General features: G+C 36.3%; 1 protein-coding gene across 2 annotated transcripts; it reads left to right on the top strand.

Moving 5' to 3' along the window:
• Window positions 1–3,858: 3,858 nt before the first annotated feature.
• Window positions 3,859–11,252, top strand: LOC112167997 (ankyrin repeat-containing protein At5g02620). Of its 2 annotated transcripts, XM_040519606.1 has the most exons (6): window positions 3,859–4,208; window positions 8,370–8,537; window positions 8,829–9,385; window positions 9,580–9,732; window positions 9,818–10,265; window positions 10,484–11,252. In XM_040519606.1, the coding sequence occupies exons 5-6, from the start codon at window positions 9,930–9,932 to the stop codon at window positions 11,093–11,095; spliced, it is 948 nt and encodes a 315-aa protein (XP_040375540.1). In that variant the 5' UTR covers window positions 3,859–4,208; window positions 8,370–8,537; window positions 8,829–9,385; window positions 9,580–9,732; window positions 9,818–9,929; the 3' UTR covers window positions 11,096–11,252. The 2 variants fall into 2 exon arrangements, with proteins under 2 accessions (XP_040375540.1, XP_024160880.1); XM_024305112.2 differs by having other exon boundaries at window positions 8,370–9,385.
• Window positions 11,253–24,662: the final 13,410 nt, after the last annotated feature.

The raw sequence follows: 24,662 nt of genomic DNA, 5'->3' as shown, positions 1-24,662 counted from the left end.
ATGGTGGAGGATGTCGCTAAACCATCGCCGATGGTCCACCCAACGATTACACCACTGTCTTACCTTCTGAGTTGATGGAAAGGCCAAGGCGAAGATGGCTTCCCCACTATCAACTCCTTCTCTTATAGCGAACAACTCCATTTCTCTCACTCCGGCAAGGTACTAATCTGTTTTTGCTAAATGGGTCATAATTGCGTTATTGGTTTTTCTGAATTTGTTATTGTTTTTTTTGGTGAAAATGAGAGAATCCGGTGATACCTTGCACTCAGAAAACTTGGAAATTGAACTCTGGGAAGCCTATGCACGCTGAGAGTGGCTATTGGCTATCGAGGTTGTCATCGCTCAAAGCATGGGTGTTGTTGAAGTTCAGTTGCTAATTTGTTGTTATTATTCAATGGAATTGGGCTTGACAAAAAAAAATCAATGGAATTGGGGGTGAAGTTACACTGAGCATTTAGAGATAGATTTAATTAAATAAAGATTTGCCCTTTTTTATTTATCATGTAGAACTGTGTAGGCATATTACTGAGGTACAATGAATTGCTTTGTTTGCTCCAATAGTCCAATTGTTAGCTTTTCAACCCACCTTTCTTATTAGTGTCTATTTTTTTTTTGGGTCAAATATTGCAAGTTTGATTAATATCCATATTTGTTATATAGGACAAGAAAGAAATCGAGTATTAATATCCATATTTAGGGGGCAATAGAGGTTTGTTAAAGTTCTATTGGGGGGCAATATACGTTTTGAATTGAAGTAATTTCCTCGTTTTTTCTCTTTAATCAAAGTTTTATTTGTATAATTTTAAGAATATTAGTTCTTATTTCGGTAACCGAAAAGTCTATTGGGGGGCCCTCTATTGCCCCTCTATTGGGGGCAATAAACCTTTCCAGTGAGGTTTTCAGAAAAATCTGGTGGGCAGCGGCCGGCGGCCGGTGACCGGAATCCAGCGACCAGTGCCGGGGCTCCAGCGAAGTCACCCTATGGTATTTTTTCTCTCTCTCTCTCTCTCTAAGTAACAAAAGTAAGGGTAAAATGGTATTAAAAAAATAAAAATAAAAATAAAAATAAAAATAAAAATAAAAATAAAAATCTTAATGGGATATTAAGGAAAACCTCCTTAGAGTGTTTTGGGCTTCTATTCATATCTCCAAATTTGGCATTTGGACCTCCCCACTTAATAGACCTCCAACTTACTTTTACAAATAACCATTTTGCTATCTACACCTCTCTAATCTTCCTAAAATGCCAATTGTCCAATAAAATCAATAAAAACTCTTTTTTTAAGATTCGATTCATACTTTCAAAAATCATTAGTTGGACCTCTTTTAGTTTTTGAAGATTTGGAATTGCAGCAATTTTTCTTTTTTCATTTTTGGAAGTTCATCCTCCATATATGAGTTACAAAGGTGCTAGCACTTTTACAATGAATTGTCGACTCTTGGTTAGCGTAGGCAACAATTGTTTGCTCATCATCTAGTACAAATACGTTTTCCAAGTATTATTTTCATTGCATTTAGGTGTCATTATCCCTAAACTAATTCAATAGCAACTAGAAATTAACATGGTTCTTTTGTTTTAGATATGTATGGGATAGTGGAGGAAATTACAATAATCAACCATGAGCTTAGTTCATTCTCTATAGATTTATATCATAAGGTTGAATTTTTCATCATATCTATAGAATAGTTCCACATAAAATTGCTCTAACTGATGATGTGCGGGAAGATCGATCTTGTGGACAACTACCCATTGCTGCATTTATCATATAAACATGCTGGAGTACTGCTTTTTGTCGCCACTCATTCACATGTTTGTTTGCATTCAGAATGAATAGGGCTTCATCAACTGAGGTGTCTTTGTATTTCTCATTTTCTCTCATTTTATTTTTTATTTTTTTATAGTGTAGTGATAGATCTTGTAAATTATCAGCTGTGTGAGCAAGGAAGACTATCACTTTACAAGGACAAAGTCAAATTCTGAAAATTTTGACTACAACGTTAAATAACGTTTGATGATATATATTTTAGCGTTTACATTAGAGGAGAAAGTTTTTTCCAAGTTGAAGAGTATTACTGTTAGTAGAGATAAGAAGAGATTTTTTTTCTTTTCCTTATTTATGTCTTTATTAGTAATTTGACATGAGTTGACAAAGTCAACTATTATTTGAAAAAACGGAGAGGTCCAAATACCAATATTGGATGTATGAATAGAAGCTCCCATTAAAAAAACTTACTAGGATAAGTGAGAAAAAAATATCTAAAAATGGGATAAATGGATAAAAACCCTTTTTATATTTAATTTTATAAACATAAAGCATTAACTCAAAAATTGTCGTCCTCTCACTTTGGGGCCCTGTGTTGTGCACTTCTTGCACAGCATCAGAGCCTTACATGTAGTTTTAGGGAGGAGCTTTTAAGAAGTGCACAGCATCAGAGCCAACTTTGACAGAAATCAAGTAGAAGAAAATGGCTTCAACTAATGCATGAAATTTGCTATTGTCATTGACCCCGGGATTCTCCTCCATGTACAAATTGCTGGAATTAGTTAAGGGGGGTGAAATTTGCACACCCCCTTTTACATTCCACACACCCTCTGCATTTTTTAATATTTCTTATCAATCCACTATATTTCTCTTCTAAAACTACCCTTCCCCCTCCCTCCCTCCCCCTCCCCCTCTCCCCTCCCCCTCCCTCCCGGTTTCCACTTCGGCATCAACACTTTCCAAGCCAGTAAAATCAAGAAAGTCTCAAGACCCCAAGCTCCTCTGTCAACATAATCCCCATTGAAGACGAAGACTCGATTCTCTGAAGGGTACCCAGCATCCTTCAGAAGAAAAAGAACGTCGTGCAACTGGCCGTGGACGTCTCCGACGACGGTGGAGTCAGGGCCGCAGTCGTCGATCTTGACGCAATTGGTTATTTGTGGAGAATCTTGGAGGCGCAAAGAACCAAGGAATCGAAAACCCGGACGGGAAGAACCTCCGGGAATTGGGTTGGTGTTAGATTTCTTGAAGACCAATCGAAGATGGACATGAGCTTCTGGACCCAGTCCAGGCTGAGCTTCTCATCGAGGGGGCATTCGATTGGGAAGTCTATCTCCGGCGGTGGCGACGATGATCCCAGGATCGCTGGTTCTGCAACTTTCGGGACGTGGTTTGGAGATAAAGATTGTTCTTGATGTTGGGATGTGGGTAGCGGAGGATTACAATGAGATGGGTCAGATTCAGATTCAGATTCAAGCAGAAGAAGAGCTGCAATTTCGATAACATAGAGGGGGGGAGGGAGAGAGAGTCTGAGATTTGGATCAGAGGGGGAAAGAGAGAGAGAAGGGTAGTTTTGGAAGAGAAATATAATGGATTGATAAGAAATATTAAAATAATACAAAGGGTGTGTGGAATGTAAAAGGGGGTGTGCAAATTTCACCCCCCTTAGTTAAACCTGATATTTCTTTTCGGAAGTAGTCTCTTGTTTTAGTGGATCAACAGAATTAAAAATAGAAAGTGATCTATGATATGAAGCAAACTACAGACGGTTAGATAGTTAAATGTAATTCCTTTTTTTTATTGATTTTATTTTATTAAGTGCAGTGTTTATAAAACTATACAAGGGCCCCAAATTGATCGGGGAAGGAAATTTCCTACCAATTTCCCATAGAAATTATTGGTGGGAGACTTGAATAATAATTTGGTCGTCGAGTTGCTCCTTTCTTGGTTGGTGATGATGCTTAGTTTGTCCTCTATTGTTAGGTGGCGGGTTCCTCCACCTGAGAGGCATTATTATTACTCACAAGTCAAGCCAACGGGAAATTTTTCCATGGAATATGGGGTTTAATTGCTTCAAATACTTTGTCCTCACTTGCCGCTAGTTCATTTCACTGGTGAGGTCACCACCTAGGTGGATAGCAGAAATTTCGCTCTTTCTAGCTATTTTCTCAGTTGATCATTATGTGGTCCATTCGTGTCTGAAAGTCTTTAACTATGCACTAGTTTACAGACTAGCTTATGGGCTATAATCCGTGAGAGATTGGTCCTCCTTGCTTTATGGTAGCGAGCTCCATATACTTAAACTGTAAATTTCCTCCAATGCTCAATACGTTGATCGACGACTACTTTCAGACTCCTATATATATGCGCTTCAGGGTTTTACTGACTAAGCAAAAGTGAGCTTTGCTACAGGCTAGGAGAGTGATACTTGCTGCTTATCGATCTGTAAGCAATCTTTGCATCCATAGCTCTCTCTCTCTCTCTCAGATTTATTTGATTACAGGCAAGCTGTTTCTTAACCAAAATAGTTTCAGATTTTCAATAGCAATTTCTTATATCTAAAGGAATCTTACATTTCGGAGGAGGGGAAAGGAAATTATATTACCTTCAAATTTGTTTGCTCTTGATTATATATATTACCTTCAACTTTAATGACTTCCATAGTTTTTATTCATGCAATTTTATTTTATCAAAAAAGAGTGGTTCTAGCTGGACCTCTAAATTTGCTATTGGGATCTCTCATACTTAGTACACCTCTAGTTTACTTTTTAGAATACTTGAAAAGCTAAGTAGATCTTTTTATTTGTACCAAAACACACTTGAACATGAGATACAACAATTTGTTACTCTACTTTTTAGCTATATCTTCAACCACGAGAAAAAAAATGAATCAAAATCACATGATATTGTTCTCGTATGAGTTGGTCTTTCCTTCATCAAAATTAATAAGAGGGTTGGTTCTCAATCTTGATGTTGCTGGAATCCCTTTGAATTTGTTAAAAGAAGGATTTCAAGGATTTTGGGTTAATATTCAATAAATTTAATTTAAGGAAATTACAAATCAGATTGTTTTAAATTTAATTTTGTATTAATGATAATTATTATTTTTACTTAATTGTTTTAGGTAAATTATAAAACTATATAGACAATATAAGGAACTGAAAAAAAAATAATTGAATGTTACATTTTGGGAGGTAAGAGCATCTTTTGCAGACTCTCTATTTTGGCTCCTTCGCTATTTTATGTTTAGCTTTTTATCTATTTTAGTAGCTGCACCAGACTTAAATGGCTCTGTATTATAACTTTTAGCTATCTCGCTCCTAAATATAGAGAGCTGGATGAAGCTATCTATAATTTAAAGCATTCCTTTTAAGTTATTTTTTTGTAATTTATAAATATATTTAAACTATTTAATCTCCATTTAAAAAATAATATAAATTCAAAACTAGCTAAAATAGAGAGTATTGATGCAGACGTAATTCTAAAGTGGCTAGTTAAAATAACTTTTTAGCTACATTAGCTCAAATTTAACTCAAAAATGAGTAGCATTGCTAAAGATGCTCTAAGAACATCTTCAGCAGACTTTCTATTTTAGCTCATTAGCTATTTTGGAGAGCGTGTTTAGCTTTTTATCTATTTTAGCAGTTGCACCAGACTCCTAAGTGGCTCTCTATTATAACTTTTAGCTATCTCTCTCCTAAATAAAGAGAGGAAGATGAGACTCTCTATAATTTAAAACATTCTTTTAAAGTCATTTTATGTAATTTATAAGTACATTTAAACAATTTAATCTTATAAATTCAAAACTAGCTAAAATAGAGAGCATTGATGCAAACGTATTTCTAAAGTGGCTAGCTAAAATAACTTTTTAGCTACTGTGGCTAAAATTCGACTAAAAAATGATTAGCATTGCTAAAGATACTCTAAGAAGAGCATTTTTCCTTTCTTTCTATTTTTATCTCTTTGTCTTTATTTGTCTTTTCATATGACTTTATAAAGTCTATTAATAATTGAAAAAAGTTTTAGGTCCAACCAAAACCGCAAGATGAATATATATAGGACTGATCACGCTATTTTAATGCTATGTTTAACTTCCTTATAAGCTGAATACATGATTTGGATGTTTTTTACTCTTTAGTGATCCTTCCCTTGTAGTCAATTTAATCATATGTCTCTCTCTCTCTCTCTCTCTCTCTCTCTCTCTCTCTCTCTCTCTCTCTCTCTCTCTCTCTCTCTCTCTCTCGTGTTAGACCACTTTTCGATCACATTTTTGCAAATTAATTGTTAGATGTTTAGATATTTATGTGTAGATCATTTATGCAATTTTTCAATCAAATTGAAAATCGTTAACACATTCATAATTGTGATTTATCAGTTATGAACATGAACAATTCATGTTTGACAGATTTGGTTCGTCCATTGATTTGATCTAATTCGATACCTTAACGATCAACAATTTGGAAGAAAAATTTAGAAGTGATCTACTCATGCATACATAAACATCTAATGGTTAATTTGTCATAATGTAATTGAAAAGTAGGTCTCCCAAACCGTTGATTAGAAAGTCCTCAAAACTAATCCTGTTTAGAATGACTATCTATATATATGTTTAACATATGATTTAATAATCTAAACTATTTATTCTCTAGTTACATACACATGAATTCTACAAAAAATTAAATCGAACAAAATTTAATCATTTGATTAGAACAATGTTTGTTTTCATTTTATCCAACACACTACATTTATTTACATAATTTTGAATGACCAAATGATAAAGGATTTAGTTGATTTTTTGTACACATAATTCTTGCATAGGAGTCAATTAAAGGATCAACGGTTGAAATCATTGAATTAAGTAGTATACTAGTGTAAAATAGTAAAACGTTTCAAATTCTTAAAGTAAGGATATCCTCTCTAGAACTGTCATATATATATTTTTTATGGAGGTTTTAGAGAAGACCTCCTCAAACTTCAAATTCAGGATGCTTAGATTTATAGCACGCAATTTAATTATCTGAACCACTGATTCTCTAGTTACATATACACATGAATTCTACAAAAAATTAGTCAAATCCGAAAACATTAACAATTTCATTAGCACCATGTTCATTCCAATTTGATCTAACAGACTATATTTGTTTGCATATTTTCAATGACTAAATGATTATAAATATGGTTGATTTTTTATAGACACATTCTTGCATAAGAATCTAAAGGATCAACGGTTGAAATCGTTGAATTAAGTGGTATAGTAATAAAAAATAGTAAAAATCTTTAAATTTTAAAAGTAACAGAGCTATATATTCCTTTTGACAATTATTTCTAGTGACCCTCAAAAATATATAATCCTTTTTGTTATACTATTTGTAATTACAGAATGGATGTATGTATTTCCCAATTAACGGAATTGATCAATATGTCAACAACTTTAGAAATCAGTCTTAGGAGTGCAGATCTGTTTGCATCCTAATATAGGATTGCAGTTGAATTTGAATCCTAATTGAAATTGCAGATCTTTGATGACGTTATGATTTATTCAATTTGCCAAACCATCCAAAGTAAAATCATCACACAAAACACAAGATATGTTGTCGCAGTAAAACCCTCTAAAGAGGTAAACAACTGCGGGCACTATGCCGGTGAACAATCCACTATATGAATAGGAAAGTACATAAAGATCTTACACAACTCATCTACTAGAACCAATCTAGTGGGCAGCGGTGTCTTCTCGTCTTTGCTACTTTCAGATCAGCGGTGTGTTCTCCTTTGTCAATCTTGAGATGGCACAACTCTCACCTCGGTTGTCAATCACCTCAAGGCACAAATCATGCATGAACTACCAACACACATGAAGCATAAAACCAGAAAACTTTTTTCACAGAAAAAGCTTGGGATTTGATAATGCTTCAAAAGCTAAACAAGGAACAGCTTATGAAGGATTCTCACATGAAACTTTAGCTCAATGCTTTCTGAAGAAAAAGGCAGAAAGCTCTTTATAAACGTAGCAGTAATATGTTTTCTGTTCTGGTGCACCAGCCCTAACAACGTGAAAAACACACACACACACACACACACACACATATATATATATATATAAGCTATGAATGAACTAGGGTCTCCTAGGGTTTCTACTACGGAAAGGCTTTTCAAAAGAGGTTTTTATCCATGGATTAAAATCAGACGTTTGAAAGGAAAAGCCCATAAACCAAATGAAGAAAGTTTGAATGCTTTGGATAAAACCTTCCAAAAATTCTCATATCAGTACATTAGGATTGAAAAGATTTTCGCATCCTATAATAGGATTCAAAGGCAAGTTCAGTCCTAACCACTTTACAAGCATGCACATGTATGCAAGACATACATGATTGATGAGAGTGGTACATGAAGCTTGAAGCATTCCATTCTTTCAAGGATGCAAGAGTAGAAAGCTATTACAAGAAACATGACTCTTGGTTGTTGCTCTTAGAAAATGCCAATCAAAATAAACATTGCACTAACATTATTTGATCACTTGTTTTTCTTCCTGACTTTTGAATAAAGACAAAAATATGAATGTTAGTTAACTGCTCCTATCAAAGCTTACTACAAATTCTTTGTTTGTAGGTGCCCACGCTGGTATGTTTACATAGTTTGTTCAATTTGGAACCATGTCTATCCCACAAGAACAACATGTACCACCTACTGGGATCCAATTAACCACCACCATCGACATTTTGGCAGATTTACCTAAACCTAACACACCTTCGCTTCATCTACTAGAACACAAAAATAGTATGTATCATCTCTAATATAGTTTCCATTCATATAATTCATACTGACATAATTGGTAAAGCAAATGTAGGAATACAATATGAAGTGGTAGATCCATGTAGTTGTACCTGGCAGTGAATTCCATTGACTGTTTGAAATTCATAAAACTTGCTAAGTTAACGTACTGCAATATATCTCGACAACTTTATATCCAACATATCAATTATATTTTCTATATAAGTACCTTAGCCTGCTTAATTTTTTTTTTTTTTTGAGAAAATGAGATAATATCATTCAATTATCCATGGCCAGAAGGCATGTACATCGAATGTTGTCTTACACCAAAAGGTGAGATATACACAGGAGAGATATACCTTAGCCTGCTTAATGAAACTACACAGGAGAGATATACCTTAAGATATGTGTGCCTCCATATAAATATGCACTAAAAGGTGATTGGGAAGCTGCTGAACAAATCTTGGGAAAGGATCGAACACTTTTGAGTGCTAGCATATCAAGAGGGTGGGACACTGTCCTACATATTGCTGCTGGAGCAAGACATATTCACTTCGTGGAGAAACTGGTCAAAATCATGGACAAAGAAGACTTGGCACTCCAAGACATAAATGGAAACACTGCCCTATGCATTGCTGCTGCGGCAGGATCTGTAGAGATTGTCCAAATTTTGATAAAACATAATGATTCTTTGTTGACAATTCGAGGAGGTCAAAAAATGGCGCCACCCTATATGGCTGCTGTGTTAGGACGGTCAGAAATGGCATGGTATCTGTACCCTAAAAGTAAAAGGATGTTGGAGAAAACTGACCTCGAAAACTTGTTCTTTTCGTGCATCAACAATGGTTTGTATGGTAAGTATACTAAAGAAATCATCCTTTTGTTTTTCTTATTTTATATTTAACTAGGTCAGGAGAAAATAATGATGAACATTTTGTAAAGAAATTATGCATGCATTAAAACATTATAGAATGTTCCAGATTAGAAACAATGAATGAACATATGTGTACTGGTTTACATTTGTATTCTTTTTCTGTAAACCATGCAGATTTAGCCTTACAGTTGCTAGATACTAATACAGCATTAGCCAAGGCACGTACTGATAGGCCGAAAAATAAAACAGCCTTGCATATCTTGGCTCGAAGGACTTTAGTATTCGGAACCCGAAGTCCAGGAATGTGGGGTAGACTCATTAAATCATGTGAGTGAATTCTTTGAAAATTAATGTTTATCCTTATCATTTATTAACCCCGTTGCTCATGTTCTTCAAATTTTTCATCTCAAAGCCTCCCAAGTTTTAAGTTTGCATTCAAAAGAAATTTGAATCAAGCTGATGAAGCACTTCAGCTAGTCCAACGCCTTTGGGAAGAAATTTTGAAAGATGAGCATGATGACGTGATGAGGCTGATCAAATATCCCTCAAATTTAATATTTGATGCAGCAGAAATAGGGAATTATGAGTTCTTGGCAGTGCTTATGAGCTCTTACCCTGAGTTAGTATGGGAAACTGATGAAAAAAATCGAACTATAATCCATGTCGCAGTTCTGCATCGTCCTGCAAATATCTTCAATCTAGTGCATGAGATAGGCTCAATCAAGGATGTCATAGTGACTTTTGAGGATGATCAAGGTAATAATATAGTGCATATGGCTGCAAAAATAGCACCTCAAAATCAATTGAATCTAGTGTCGGGTGTAGCTCTTCAAATGCAGCGAGAGTTAGTATGGTTTGAGGTACTTCTTCGATCTCCTTGTAGCCTTAATTTACCTTTTATTTTGATGTACGTTCTAACCAAATAATTATATGGTTACTCAGAGGAAGAATTGCATGTGTGCCATATATGCATGCATAGAAGAAAATTCCAATGAATTTATTTAAAATTTATATCCATCTTAATTGCTTTGTTGAATGCTTTTGTGACTTCTTTAATTATATATCATTGAAATGGCAGGAAGTAAAGAAGATTGTGCAACCTCAATATATAGAGATGGAAAACAAGAAAGGAAAAACACAAGAATTATTCACTAAGGAGCATCAGACGTTGATGCGTCAAGGAGAAAAATGGATGAAGGACACTGCAACTTCATGCTTGCTCGTTGCCACTATTATTGCAACTGTTGTATTTTCTGCTGCATTTAGTATACCAGGTGGCACAGATGAGCATACAGGAAAGCCAAACTTTTTGAAAGAGAAAGCGTTTTTATACTTTACTATAGCTGACGGAGTGGCACTTTTTTCCTCTTCAACTGCAATGCTGATGTTCTTGTTCATCCTCACCTCACGGTATGCAGAAAACGATTTCCTCATGTCCTTGCCCTTGAAGTTGATGATTGGGCTCACTTGCCTCTTCGTCTCAATAGCATCTATCATGATGGCTTTTAGCACTGCCTTCTATTTGTCTTGTCAATATGGATCAAGATGGACTCCAGATCTTACATTTTTCTTTGCAATTGTCCCTATTGCTTTATATGCATTTATGCAATTTCCTCTTGTGTCTGATATGTCATCTTCAACATTTTGTTCAAGTCTTCTATTTCAGCCATGGAAACATATGATATACTAGAAAGTTACGCTGAAATGCTATACATATTTTATCTAGTTAAACCTTTTGGTCCCTAGCTACAATAAATTCTAGCTAGAATGAAGTTGTAATTACAGATTGATAGTCTATGCTGTACATGTAAGGCACAAAAGGATAACATGGTATCAGTTTTACTCTTCATGATTTTTGCAGAATATCCCTCATATTGATGTTGTAATAGCAATACATCTTGTGATTGACTTGATACACATTTACGCAAGCGTACGTATCATTGTTAAGATTGGGAAATATTATGCCCAAAGTTATCGTACCACGGGGATTAATGGCTAACCCATAATCCTTGGGTAATCGGAAATAAAAATACTTAGTAAACAAAGAAAAAGAAGAAGAAAATAAATAAAAAATGCTACTCTAAGACACCAAGCCTTAGCAATGCTCGGCTTTGGTTCTCACCAAAGCCTAATCAAAACTAAGAGCCTAGCGGTGATTATTTACAATAAGTTGAAATTGACACCGATAATTGTAATTTGACTTTTTAATAACTAAAGTACAAGAATTTAAATAGAAACTTTAATTAATAGCTAAATTAAATAAAGGAAAGAAAACTAAAAAATGAATATAAATATGGGATTGGTAGTTAGGGATAAATCCTAGCCCTAATTCAATGCTCTAGATGCTAATTTAATTTACGTGCAATTTGTTAAAGATGGTAGAGGCCGTACCCAAGACTTTTCAAGATTCAAGGGTCGAAATTCCCTGTCATGGTATTCCTACTCCGATTCAAGGACCGTAGAAACTCACTTGGCATGAATTAAAGCCGGTTTAATGGTCACTAATTCACATCAAGAGGCCTAGAGATCGAGGAATTAGGCAACCAAACTCACCATAATTCCGATCCAGCTAATCATGCAGTGAACCATGCTTGTACTTCCCACGAATATTAAATCGGTGTTCTAGCTCTAAAATCTAAGGATGTCATCCCCTAAATTTTAATCTAGACTTATTAAGACACATACCCAAGAGTTGACAATTCCTAAGCATGCATTCTAATCAATTATCACAAAATACAAGCATCCAATAATCAACAAATTCCATATATAAATCAAATTAAGCATCCATTACATCAAATTTGGGCTAAGGCACACAACCCTAACCCCCAACAAAGAAACTACTCACAACCCATAATCATAGACATTAAAATTACAAAATTCGAAGATAAAAAAGTAGAGAAGTGTGGAAGAAAACAAAGATAATCACAATTAGCTAGGAAGCTAGCATGACTAGCCTTAAATTATAACTCCCACAAATACCCAAATCTCAAATCTAGTAGAGGTTGATGTCTCCTTGAAGCTTGTGTGAGAAATTTTACAAATACCCAAAAGAAAACTAAAACTACTATGAAAAATGGAGGAGAAGAGAGTGGAGAGGAGAGGGCAGCAGCCCTCCCCTTAGAGCATCAGCAGTGGGGACCCAAATTTGGATCCAAAACCAAGATTTGAGTCCAAATGTAAAGGAATGAGGCTGCAGTGGGTAGAAAAAAATTTGGATCCATTTATGCTGGAGACCCAAATCTTGGCTCAAATTTGGTCCAAAGGAGGACCCAAAAAAATTGGACTCAAATTTGATGGGACCCACCACGTGGGCTTTCTGGTGCATGCAAGTGGGCATGAGATCAGAAATTGCGTGTGACCTAGCACATGGGCTTTCTGATGCATTTTTTTTTTGTTTTATAAATGTAAAATTTTGAATTTTGTTAATAATATTAATGTTTTTCAAAGGCTTTCTCATGATTTTTTTTTTCATTTGCCTCTTTCATTCCCTACTCTCACTCTATTGTTCTTCAAATATATATATTTTTTCAATATGAATAATTTTTAATGAATTTTATGTTTTATGTTTGATAATTAATTTTTATTTACACTAATTTGTTACACATTTTCTTTAACATAATGTAAGTTATATATACAAATATACACACACACACATATCTAAAAATTAAAACGAACATAAAATAAAAGTCTCAAATATGAGTCTATTCCACAGTGAAAAGATTTGTGTTTTAGACCCAAATATGAGTCTAAAAAAATGAGTCCAAATTATGGGTCCAAAAATAAGTTCTGCACCACTGCAACACCTAATAAAAATTTATTTTTGTACACTATTCAGATGAACTCAAATCACTATTCCAGCTCATCTGGACCCAAATTTGAGTATAAAAAATGAGTCCCCACTGCTGATGCTGTTAATTGTGGCTACTCTGTGGGTGATGAGAGCACCCCCCAAAGTGCAGGTAAGAGAAAATGATTAAATAGAATGAGTGGCTCGGTGGTGTGCTGCTAAGAGCAAAACCTTGATGACGTGGCGGCGTATGTATGGCTAGGAGAGAAAAGAGGGAAATCAAGTCGATGGATGCGTGCAGATGATTGAAGATGCTGCACGTGGGCTTTGGGTTCAAAATAAAGGAGGTTGCTTGATCAATTAGGTAATTAATCAAGCTGCATTTCCTTCTTATTTTTTTCCTTCAGTTTTCGCAATGCTCTTCCACATGTTGTTTAGCGACCCTCATGACCTTGACACCAGTTGACTGGCGTCGCCAATTTTGTCATTTTATCGAAAGCTCTAATTTGCTCCAATTTTATTTCATTTTGTCTTGTTTCCGCAATTCCACTTATTTTCTACAAAATAAATAAAAATGAATTAATCACATATTAATTGACTTGAGGATTAATTTAATTCTAGTGTTTTAGACATAATTACATGAATATAAATGCGTGTAATCAGTGATGTTTACAATACGTCAAAAATCAGCGGCTTTATTCCCATCCCAACCTAGGCCTCGTCAACGGGTCGGGTCGGGTCTTACTATATTTTTAAATAATAACGGGCCGGGCCGGGCCGAGCTTTATTGTAAATTGAAGTATCCAAGCCCGTCCATATAAAGCAGGCTTTGCGGGCTTTTTCGAGCCGGACCGGGCAGGGCCTTGCGGGCTTTTTTTATAAATAAATCTTTAAAGACACTAATTTTTTATAAATCTATATTTATATATCATACACTCTTATAGATAAATTTAAAACTATTGATTTTCCTTATTCTCCTGCAAATATGTCGATTGTAGTGTAGAGAAATAAGGGTCTCCCGCAAATGATTAAGTTAAACTAAAAGCTTCAACAAAAGTCACAAAACGTGACTACAGTTCCTACTGAACAGCAGTAAAAAAAAAAACTAAAAACCTAACCAAAACAACCCAGAAAAACACGAAAATTTACAGAGATGTACGGACACACAAAGCGTCGAGCACACAAAATTTGGTGAATTTTGGAGTTGATTTACTATATTAAATAAATACGTCAAAACAGAGGACAGAAAGAAAACGAAACTGAGACAGGTTTGAGATTGGTTGATATCCTTCCTTTTGCTCTTATTTCTTTCCTTGCTTCGGAAAACCTAATAAACATAAAAACAACTAAATTAACTAGAATATAAGATAAACTAACAAAGTAAATATGTGAATTAATAACATTATTATCGCATAATTATGTTCCTATCACACGCCAAAGAGCAACCTCTATTAATTCAAAGAAATTGGGAAAACCTACCATTTGATGTGATTATTACAAGAAATTATGAGTGTGGTTAAAAATTTAGTCAATTTCACCATAGTTTCGAACCCGAACGAATTGGTCAACCGTAGTCACTTGTATGTTTTCTTGGTTGACCGATGGCGTGACGACAGCGAAACGTTATTTTTTTTTACATCACGTTTGTAAATATTTCATTGATGGATGTGCGTGGACATAAGATAAAATTTTTATTTTAATTACAAATACGTTGGCCTATACCAATTTGCCTCATAAAGTTGTATGACATATACATTGCATTTAAATTGTTGAGGTCCATTCTAAAGCAACCATGAAGTGGAAGATGAATATGGAGAAACCAACCGCTCGATGGAGAGATTGTAATGTTTTATGGTAATTGTAAAAAATCCAGCCAATTTAGTTCTCGTTTCAAATTCGATCAATGAGGTCAAACTTAGTTACTCTTATAAACTTATATTTATATATCATACACTCTAAAGAGCAACCTCTATAAATTCAAATAAAATGAAAAAACCAATAGATGGATGTGATTATTACAATAAATTATGAGTGGTAAAAAATTTAGCCAATTTCACCATATTTTTTAATCCGATCGCATTGGTCAACTGTTGTCACTTGTATGTCTTCTTGGTTGACCGATGACATGATGACCGCGAAACGTGCTTATTTTTTCACATCACGTATGTAAATATTCAGTCAATAGATGTGCGTGGACATAAAATAAAATTTTCAATTTTAATTACAAATACGTTGGCCTATACCAATTTTCCTCCTAAAGTTGTATGACTTATACATTGCATTTAAATTGTTGAGGTCCATTCTAAAGCAACCATGAAGTGGAAGAAGAATATGGAGAAACCAACCGCTCGATGGAGAGATTGTAGTGTTTTATGGTGGTTGTAAAAAATCCAGCCAATTTAGTTCTCGTTTCGAATTTGATCAACTAAATCAAACTTAGTTACTCTTATGAACCTATATTTATATATTATACACTCTAAAGAGCAACCTCTATAAATTCAAATAAAATGAAAAAACCGACCGGTAGATGTGGTTATTACAATAAATTATGAGTGTTGTAAAAAATTTAGCCAATTTCACCATATTTTCGAATCCGGTCGAATTGGTCAACCGTTGTTACTTGTATGTCTTCTTGGTTGACCGATGACATGATGACTGCGAAATGTGCTTATTTTTTCACATCACGTATGTAAATATGCAGTCAATGGATGTGCGTGGACATAAGATAAAAATTTCAATTTTAATTTCAAATACGTTGGCCTATACCAATTTTCCTCCTAAAGTTGTATGACTTATACATTGCATTTAAATTGTTGAGGTCCATTTTAAAGCAACCATGAAGTGGAAGATGAATATGGAGAAACCAACCGCTTGATGGAGAGATTGTAATGTTTTATGGTGGTTGTAAAAAATCCAACCAATTTAGTTCTCGTTTCAAATTCGATCAACTAGGTCAAACTTAGTTACTCTTATAAACCTATATTTATATATCATACACTTCAAAGAGCAACCTCTATAAATTCAAATAAAATGAAAAAACCGACCGGCAGATGTGATTATTACAATAAATTATGAGTGTGGTAAAAAAATTTAGCCAATTTCACCATATTTTCGAATCCGATCGAATTGGTCAACCGTTGTCACTTGTATGTCTTCTTGGTTGACCGATGACATGACGATCGCAAAACATGCTTATTTTTTCACATCACGTATGTAGATATTCAGTCAATGGATGTTCGTAGACATAAGATAAAAATTTCAATTTTAATCACAAATACGTTGGCCTACACCAATTTTCCTCCTAAAGTTGTATAACTTGTACATTGCATTTAAATTGTTGAGGTTCATTCTAAAGCAACCATGAAGTGGAAAATGAATTTGGAGAAACCAACTGCTCGATGGAGAGATTGTAATGTTTTATGGTGGTTGTAGAAAATCCAGCCAATTTGGTTCTCGTTTCGAATTCGTTCAACTAGGTCAAACTTAGTTACTCTTATAAACCTATATTTATATATCATACATTCCAAAGGGCAACCTCTATCAATTCAAATAAAATGGAAAAACTGACCGTTGGATGAGATTATTATAATAAATTATGAGTGTGGTAAAAAATTTAGCTAATTTCACCATAATTTCGAATCTGATCGAATCGATCAACCGTAGTCATGACATGTAGAATATATATGCACATATTCTATATAGAAGTATGAGAACTTTCAATTTCACCATAAGCCAAATTACAACAAATTCACACACACACACACACACACATATATAACATATACATTAATACATATATATATATATATATATATATATATATGTAAACACACACACACACACACACATATATAAACATGTCTAAAAGTCCTGGATCTTCAATAATGATGATGTGGCACACTGAAGATTTCCAAATATATGTGCTGGGCCTTCTAGACATGAATTTGTAAAAGATGTTGCAGATTCCCGTCCAAGCTGAACTGCCTTCACTTAAATTGCCATAACTCCTTCTAGAATAGTCGGAATCGCAAACCATAAAATTCCTCAGAAACTAGACACATGGGGCTTTCCGTGCATATAGGGTACAACTCCTAATTCCATCCTAGAAGTTCCCAGTAATTCAGCCAAGTTAGGTTATAGACATGAACTTGTAAAAGATGTTGCAGATTCCCGTCCAAGATGAACTGCCTTCACTTAAATTGCCATAACTCCTTCTAGAAAAGTCGGAATTGCAAACCGTAAACCTCAGAAACTAGACACATAGGGATTTCCGTGCATATAGGGTATAGCTTGTGAAGACCCGAAATTTTCAGTTAAATATTTTGTAATTCAATGTTTGTTTAATTATATGAATTATGAATTGTGGGCTTGAGTCGTATGACGTTGTATGAGGAATTTGGTTTCGAATGATTTTATTTTCGAAACGAACGTCATTTAGGGGGTTGTGAAAATTGACTTTTTATACGTACGGAATTTGGGAAAACTTCCTTCACGAAAGTTGTAGAGCTCATCGATACGAGTTCGTGCACATGTGGAATGCAAAAATCGAAGTTCGTATGAAGAAGTTATCGCATTTGGAAAAGTTTTCATTTTGGGTATAAAAGGATAAAACCCTAGCTATTTTTGGAAGGTTGCCAAAAATAGCTGGATTTCCATTTCTGGAAACTCGGCCTCTTTTTCTCTCTCCCTGAGCCCGAGTCGCCCCCTCTCCTTCGTCGGCCGATTTCTCCTCCGTCCGGCCACCTTTTGCTTCGATTTCAACAAGGTTTCTGCTCGCCTTGCTGCCCTCTACACGTCTGTGGAAGAAATCGAGTGTGGGTCGAGCTGTAGCTCGAGTTACAACGCCTAGAAGAGGCCGAGACGAAGCCGGAATTGCCTCCAGTCGCCGCCCTTGGTTCTCCCAGCTCCGGCCATCGTTTGAGGTGAAACCAAGCCCAGATGTACTCACCTCCTTCCTGTGAGTCGACTGGTGGTCACCGTTTCCTCTCTCGGGGCGGCTACGTGGCGGTGGAGCTCGAAATCGATCCGAGCCCTAAAACGAACCAGCTGGGATTTCTCCAAGCTCCGGCCACCAAAACTCGAGATTCTTAGCTCAATAGACTCGCCTCAACTTGCTGAACAAGCACTAGGAAGGACTGGACCTGAAGTGATCGATTTCATGTTGAACGGAGCTTATCGGAAAACTAGGAGAAATCCGGCCAAACCGTACTGTTTTAGGTAATTTCGACCACTTCCACTCATTTTCTGACTTCGTGCTAGTTATTAAAGTTTCTCAGATCGATGAAACGAAGAGGAGTAGCCTGGCCCCGACGCCGTTGGCGGTGGTCGGCAGCGGCTCTGCCTCTAAATCCGGCGGCTTTTTCCGGCCACCTCCGGGGGTCTCAAGGGCATTTTCTGCCCGTTTTTGTGTTCTACATGTCGATACGATCATTTCAACATGCAACACTTAAATTTTGGATATCGTATGATATAGTTATGAATTTTACGATTTCGATCATTCGATTTGTGATCCGTGAGGATCAGGCCGTCCGATTGACTTGTAGTTCTGTTATGAAGATCGTAGGACTGTCCTGATGACCCTGTGTGGTCACGGGTGAAAATCTGACCGTTGGATCTTCGTATAAGTGCATTTCTTGAATTGTGCATTAAGTTAAATATCGTTTTGATTAGGTGTTTGACGGATTTGTTAGCGGACGATTGTGAATCGTATTTTGAGTTGTAAGAAGACGCAGCGGGAGTTTGGAGGTGAGTAAATCTCACGTGGTTCATTTACGAACCGAATTTCATTATTTACATTTAATTGCTATGTGTGAAAAATGGTTTTTGAGAAAATGAGTTTTTAAAGTATATAATAAATGAATTTCTTGGTTTTTATTCCGTGTGAACTATAGTTGGTATTAGTGGTCATTCCTAAGTGGATGATTACGTATATATATATCTACGTGATTTTATATGATATGGTGTGACATTGAGGTGTGAAAGTGTGATAACTTGGGTTATGATATGTCATTGGTTTGAGATTTGCCATGATATATTATGTTAATTGACATTGAATGAAAGAATAATGATGGTGATGTTTTAGAATTACAATTTATATGGTAATTGGCTATTGGATTGTGAGAACGCGTATGTGAGAATAGTTATAACATTTGAGTCTGAGGGACCTTTAAATGTTCGATCAATGGATCATAGGCTACTGTGGGGAATGTGTGATTATATCGTAAAGGTGAACCTAGGCCAAGGTGACACGTTACGATTAAGCTGGAGCTCTAGTTTGTCAGCCATTGTGTGACATGAAAGCAGCGAGTTGGATTACTCGTGATCATGAACACGGGTTGGAGAGTTTGTCAGCCATTGTGTGACATGAAATCAGCGAGTTGGATTGCTCGTGATCATGAACACGGGTTGGAGAGTTAGTCTGCCATTGTGTGACATGAAAGCAGCGAGTTGGGTTACTCGTGATCATGGACACAGGCTGGAGGTTATAAGGTGTCGAGTGGAGAGACTTTATTTGAAATGGTTTTGAGTTTGTTAATGAATGTTTGATTTGTGTTGAAAATGTTGTGATTAAGTTGTGTTTTTGTGATTTTTTAAATCAATCGTTCATTTCTTATTTACTCACGAGCTTTGCAAAAAAGCTTACCGGGTTTTGTGTTGTTGCAATCCCGGTACACTATTCAAATGGTGTAGCGGATAATCCTGCAGGTCAGGATAAGCAGAGTGGAGAGCGAGCTGAGTAGGGCAGCAGGGTTGAGACCAGTACTTGGTCTATTTTGGTGTGTCTTATATATAGACTTCTTTTGAGCGTAACATTTTATCTGTTGGTATTGTAATAATTGACTCGAGCGATAGTTGCTATGAGGTTTGTGATTTGGTTTGTGTGATGTTGGTTAATGAAAAAAAATTCAGGACGTTATTTGTATTGGTTATTATTCATGTTTCGGATTTGAATTTGTTATTCAAAGTTCGGGGCGTGACATAGCTCCTAATTCCATCTGAGAAGTTCCCAGTAATTCAGCGAAGTTCCCAGTAATTCAGCGAAGTTAGGTGTTCTGCACAACAGTTTTTGTGTTAGTTAGCTCAGCTTAGCTTCTTTTCTTATTTCTTTGAAACACACCTACAAAGACACTAAACTAACGTAAATGAACCATAAATAAGGAGAACTAAACATATATACCAAGAGAAAGAGCCAAAGAGGCATAGAAATATAAGAAAATATGAGCACATCAACATATATATATGTATAATATATATATATATATAATATATAATAGTTTATGGCCATTTACTGGCCGGGCCTAGCGGGCTTTAGACGGGTCGGGCCGGGTTTTTGCGGGCTTTTTGACTGGCCGGGTCGGTCTTTTGGCCCTGCGAGCCGGCGGGCATTCCTCCATCGGCCCACTTGATCCGCGGGATTTTTGATGAGGCCTATCCCAACCAATAAAGAAACAAGCTGAGCTAGCTTAAACTCAACATTAAGCTCGACATAAAAAAACATGCCATTTTGAATGCTGATATACTAAATCATAAAATTAGTCGTGAATCAATAATTTTGTAAAATAAGTCAAGTTGCTCCAATATAAACAAGTTAATTAAAAACTCCCAAAGATCGAATACATTGTTCATTGGTGAAAATTTTCACTTTTTATATTAATATATATTGAAAGAGAAAAATATCATCAGTGCCCCAACTCTTGTGCACTGGCCAAGATGATACTCAGACTCACATTGCTACCAATGTGATAACTGAACAATAGTTTTGCTATCAATGACATACTTCTGTCAAATTTCTCAGACTGAGACGTTAAAAAAGTCACGTGCTTTGGCCCAAAAAAAGGGCAAACACATCTTTTTGCCCAAAATGCAGCCCTAATCAATCAAAACCTCCACTTTCCCTCCATTCTCATACCTCATCTTCGACAAATCAGTTATCAAGTCAGACCCAAACTCTTATCCCTCAAAGCTTTGATCTTTTTCAATCCAAAAGATTCGAATCTATGAGATTGATAGTCTGTGCGCAGCAGAACACGAACTGGAATCAAATCTCCGATAGTAGAGAGATGGTGGAGGATTTTTAGGGTGTCTGGACCCCCCCTCCCCCAAAAGTAAGTTTTCGAATCTACTCCTTTTTCCCCTATTTTTTTTTTTTCTAATAAAGTGAAATGAGAATCCCACCAACACAAGCATACTTTTGAACAACAGTTTAAAAAAAATTTGGGCAAAAATCCAATCTTTCTAGGGTTTCAGTTATGAAGATATAAAAATTGGTTTCTTTTAGTGCTTGAAGAAAGAAAGAGTATTTGTATATGGAAATTGATATGTGCGTTATGGGTTTTATATTGTTTTTATTCTTGGACTGTGATGGTTAACTTCGAATAGTAGGGTTTTTAATTGTTGTAGTCCGAATCCAGAAAAAAAAAATCAATTTGGGTAAAGTTTTGAATACGATTCAATATCGAGTATTTTACATCTGAATGAGCATGAACATTTGGTTTGGATTCATAATAGTTAGAGAAGTTGCTGTCTCTTCTTGACATTGACATTGATATTGATTGTTCATATGTTGTTAATTTTGCAGTTCCTGACCATTTGTACACAATGGAAATCTCCCATGGTGGATATTTTGACAAGCAGTTGGATGGGACCAAGAAGTATAGGGTGTCTAGGTTCAACAAGATTGGGGGTGGGGGGGTGGAGATCTATTTAGATGGGCTAGATCCTGAGTTGATCTCAAGGGTGGAGATGAACAATATTGCGTATGCATTGGGGTATAGGGAGAAGCACATCTCCTACCATTTCAAGTTGTCTCAGACATCAAGCAATGAAGGATTCATTCCAATCAAGAATGTTGCAAATGCTCTAGAAATGGTGAAGGAGATACCTTTGAGTAAGAGGCAGATTAGTGTGTATATAACAGGGGGAAGAGAGAAGCTGAATTAGATGATCTGAAGCCAGAAGACCCTGACTGGGAAAATCCTCTAAATAAATGCAGTGCAGCAGAGAAGGAAAGAATGTTTGAGGTAGCAAACTTGCAGGCTAGTTAGTACAACGTACAGCTCTCCAAGCAAATTACATGTGGGGACCAATATTCCAGATATCATTGATCTCATAGATGGAGGTGGTTCAAATGGTAATGGGGGTGAAATAAGGGTCGGTGAAGGCTTTAAAGAAGGTAAAGAAGAAGGTGGAGTAAATGTGGGGGTTGGGCCAAGTCAAGACACATTTGAAGGGCTATATGATATTGTGACATATGTGTTGGGTTAACAAGCAAGTGAAGCAAAGAAAACGTGGGACAAAATAGGAAAACTTTTGAAATAGAGGGGTATAAGGTTAACTTTGGGGAACCCCCTCAGCATTGTGCTAAAAGGCCTTGGCCTGTCTCTGCTACAGTAGCTCTAAAGAAAATGGTTAAGCCATAGAAAAGAGGGAAAGAGATCTGCAAAGAAAGCTGAAAAAGGGGCTTAGGAGCAGGCTAAAAGAGAGGCTGCAAAGGTTAGGGAAAGGGGGAGGAAGTTGATAGATTGAGAGTAAGAGAGGCTGCAGAGCAATTGGCTCGGAAAGATGCAGAAAATATAGAGAGGGGAGCTACAAATAAGAGGGAAAGAGAGGCTGTAGCTATGAGAGATAAGTTGGCAGAAGAAACCAGGGAAAGGTTAGCTTAGTCCAAGTAAAACAAGAAATCTATAGGTGAAGGCAGTTCCAACAGATTTACTCCAGCTGAGAAGGGCAAAAGACCTGTTGAGGCTGCAAAAGTGAACAGGAGGGGGAAGAAACCAAAGGAGCCAAGGTATAATACAAGAGGGAAAGGGAAAGCGGCAATGCAAGAGTTGATGAGGTAGTTGATGATGATGACTCAGATGATGGTTCAAACTTCTATGTCTATTCAAATTATGATCTCAACCAAGATGAGTTTATTGATGCTGAATTAGAAGAAAATGTCACAGAACTAATGGTTGTTGAGGAGTTTGAAGATATAGGTTTCAAAGGCTATTGTTCAGATGAAACTGGAGATTCTGATGAGTTGGAAAGTTTGAGTGGATTAGATACTGAAGAAGATGAGGATGGGAATCCACTTCCAAAGAAGCTTAATAAAGGAGTGAAGATCAGACCTTAGATTAGATCTGTGGATCTGAAAAATCTCAAGTTCAGGTTAGGTTTGACACTCCCAAACTTAGAGCAGCTTAAGGAGGCTGTGAGGGAGTGTGCAATCAGGAATCAGCTGGACTGTGGTTTGAGAAGAACAAGCACACCTGTTGAGGTTAACTGTCAATGGGACTGCCCATTTAGATTGTATACTAGCACTTCAATGGGTGAGGGTCCAACTTTGATTATTAGGACTTTGAACAACAAGCACACCTGTTCTCCAGTGGAAACAAGCCATTTCTTGGATTACAATAGGATTGCAAAAGAGGTACAAGAAGATCTATTGGTAGATGAGAATTGGTCCAGAGCTGGCATCCACAATCACATAGAGAAGACATACAAGTTGGATGTGGAGGTGAAAACCATCACAAGAGCTAAGAGAAAATCAAAGAGGATGAATAAGGCCACTACATTGAGCAGTACAACAACCTTGTTGCTTATAGAAAGAGTTATTAAGAAGTAATCCTGGTTCAACAGTTGAAATCATGACATGTATGGATGGTGAAAGAATGAGGTTTTAGAGAATCTACATATGTTTTGCAGGATGTAAGAATGGGTGGATGAATGGCTGCATGCCTCTCATTGGTCTGGATAGGTTTCACATAAAAGGGCGTCCATCCTGGACAGTAATTAGCAGCAGTTGGCATAGATGCAAACAATGGGTGTTCCCAATTGCATATGCCATTGCTGAAGCTGAGAACCAAAAAACCTGGACCTGGTTCCTAAAGCTTTTGAAATGCGATTGAAGATGGAGAGGGATAGTAGCTACACCTTCATCATAGATAAGCAGAAGGGGCTGGAATTGCAATTATAGGTTTGGACTAAATTTTTGCTTTTAATTTGTACACTTTGTGTGAAATTAAAATGACAAGTTGAGGTGTTGATTTTGTTACAAGTTTTGTTGTATGATCTATTGACTCTAGCTTTGTGCATTATAACTGCAGGTTGGTTTCCAAATGCTGAACATAGGCACTGTGTGAGGCATCTCTATAACAATTTCAAGGTCAAGCATCCAAGAGAGGGGTTGAAGCAGTTGGTTTGGAATACAGCGAGATCCAGCACTGTTGTGTGGTACAACAAGCACATGGCTGAATTGAGGGAGCTTAGTGATGATGCTTGGAAATGGTTTTAGGACAAGAATCCAGCATAGTGGTCTAGGGCCTATTTCAGAGAGGACTCAAGGTGTGATATATACTGCTCAACAACCTTTGTGAGTCTTTCAATGCAGCTATTGTACCAGCCAGGGATAAGCCTGTACTCACTATGTTAGAAAAAATTAGAATAGATATGATGGTAAGGCAAGCAAACAGAAGAGTGGTTTGTGAAA

Source organism: Rosa chinensis, chromosome 5 (assembly GCF_002994745.2).
Source record: "Rosa chinensis cultivar Old Blush chromosome 5, RchiOBHm-V2, whole genome shotgun sequence".
Classification (NCBI taxonomy): Eukaryota; Viridiplantae; Streptophyta; class Magnoliopsida; order Rosales; family Rosaceae; genus Rosa; species Rosa chinensis.
The sequence above is the reverse complement of the archived record's forward strand: the minus strand, read 5'-3'. Positions and strand labels throughout refer to the sequence as shown.

Bases quoted from the DNA above. Each gene is read 5' to 3' on its own strand.
- LOC112167997 (XM_040519606.1), top strand. From the start codon at position 9,930: ATGAGGCTGATCAAATATCCCTCAAATTTAATATTTGATGCAGCAGAA. The intron at 10,266-10,483 runs GTACTTCTTCGA...TTGAAATGGCAG, and splicing joins GAGAGTTAGTATGGTTTGAG to GAAGTAAAGAAGATTGTGCA.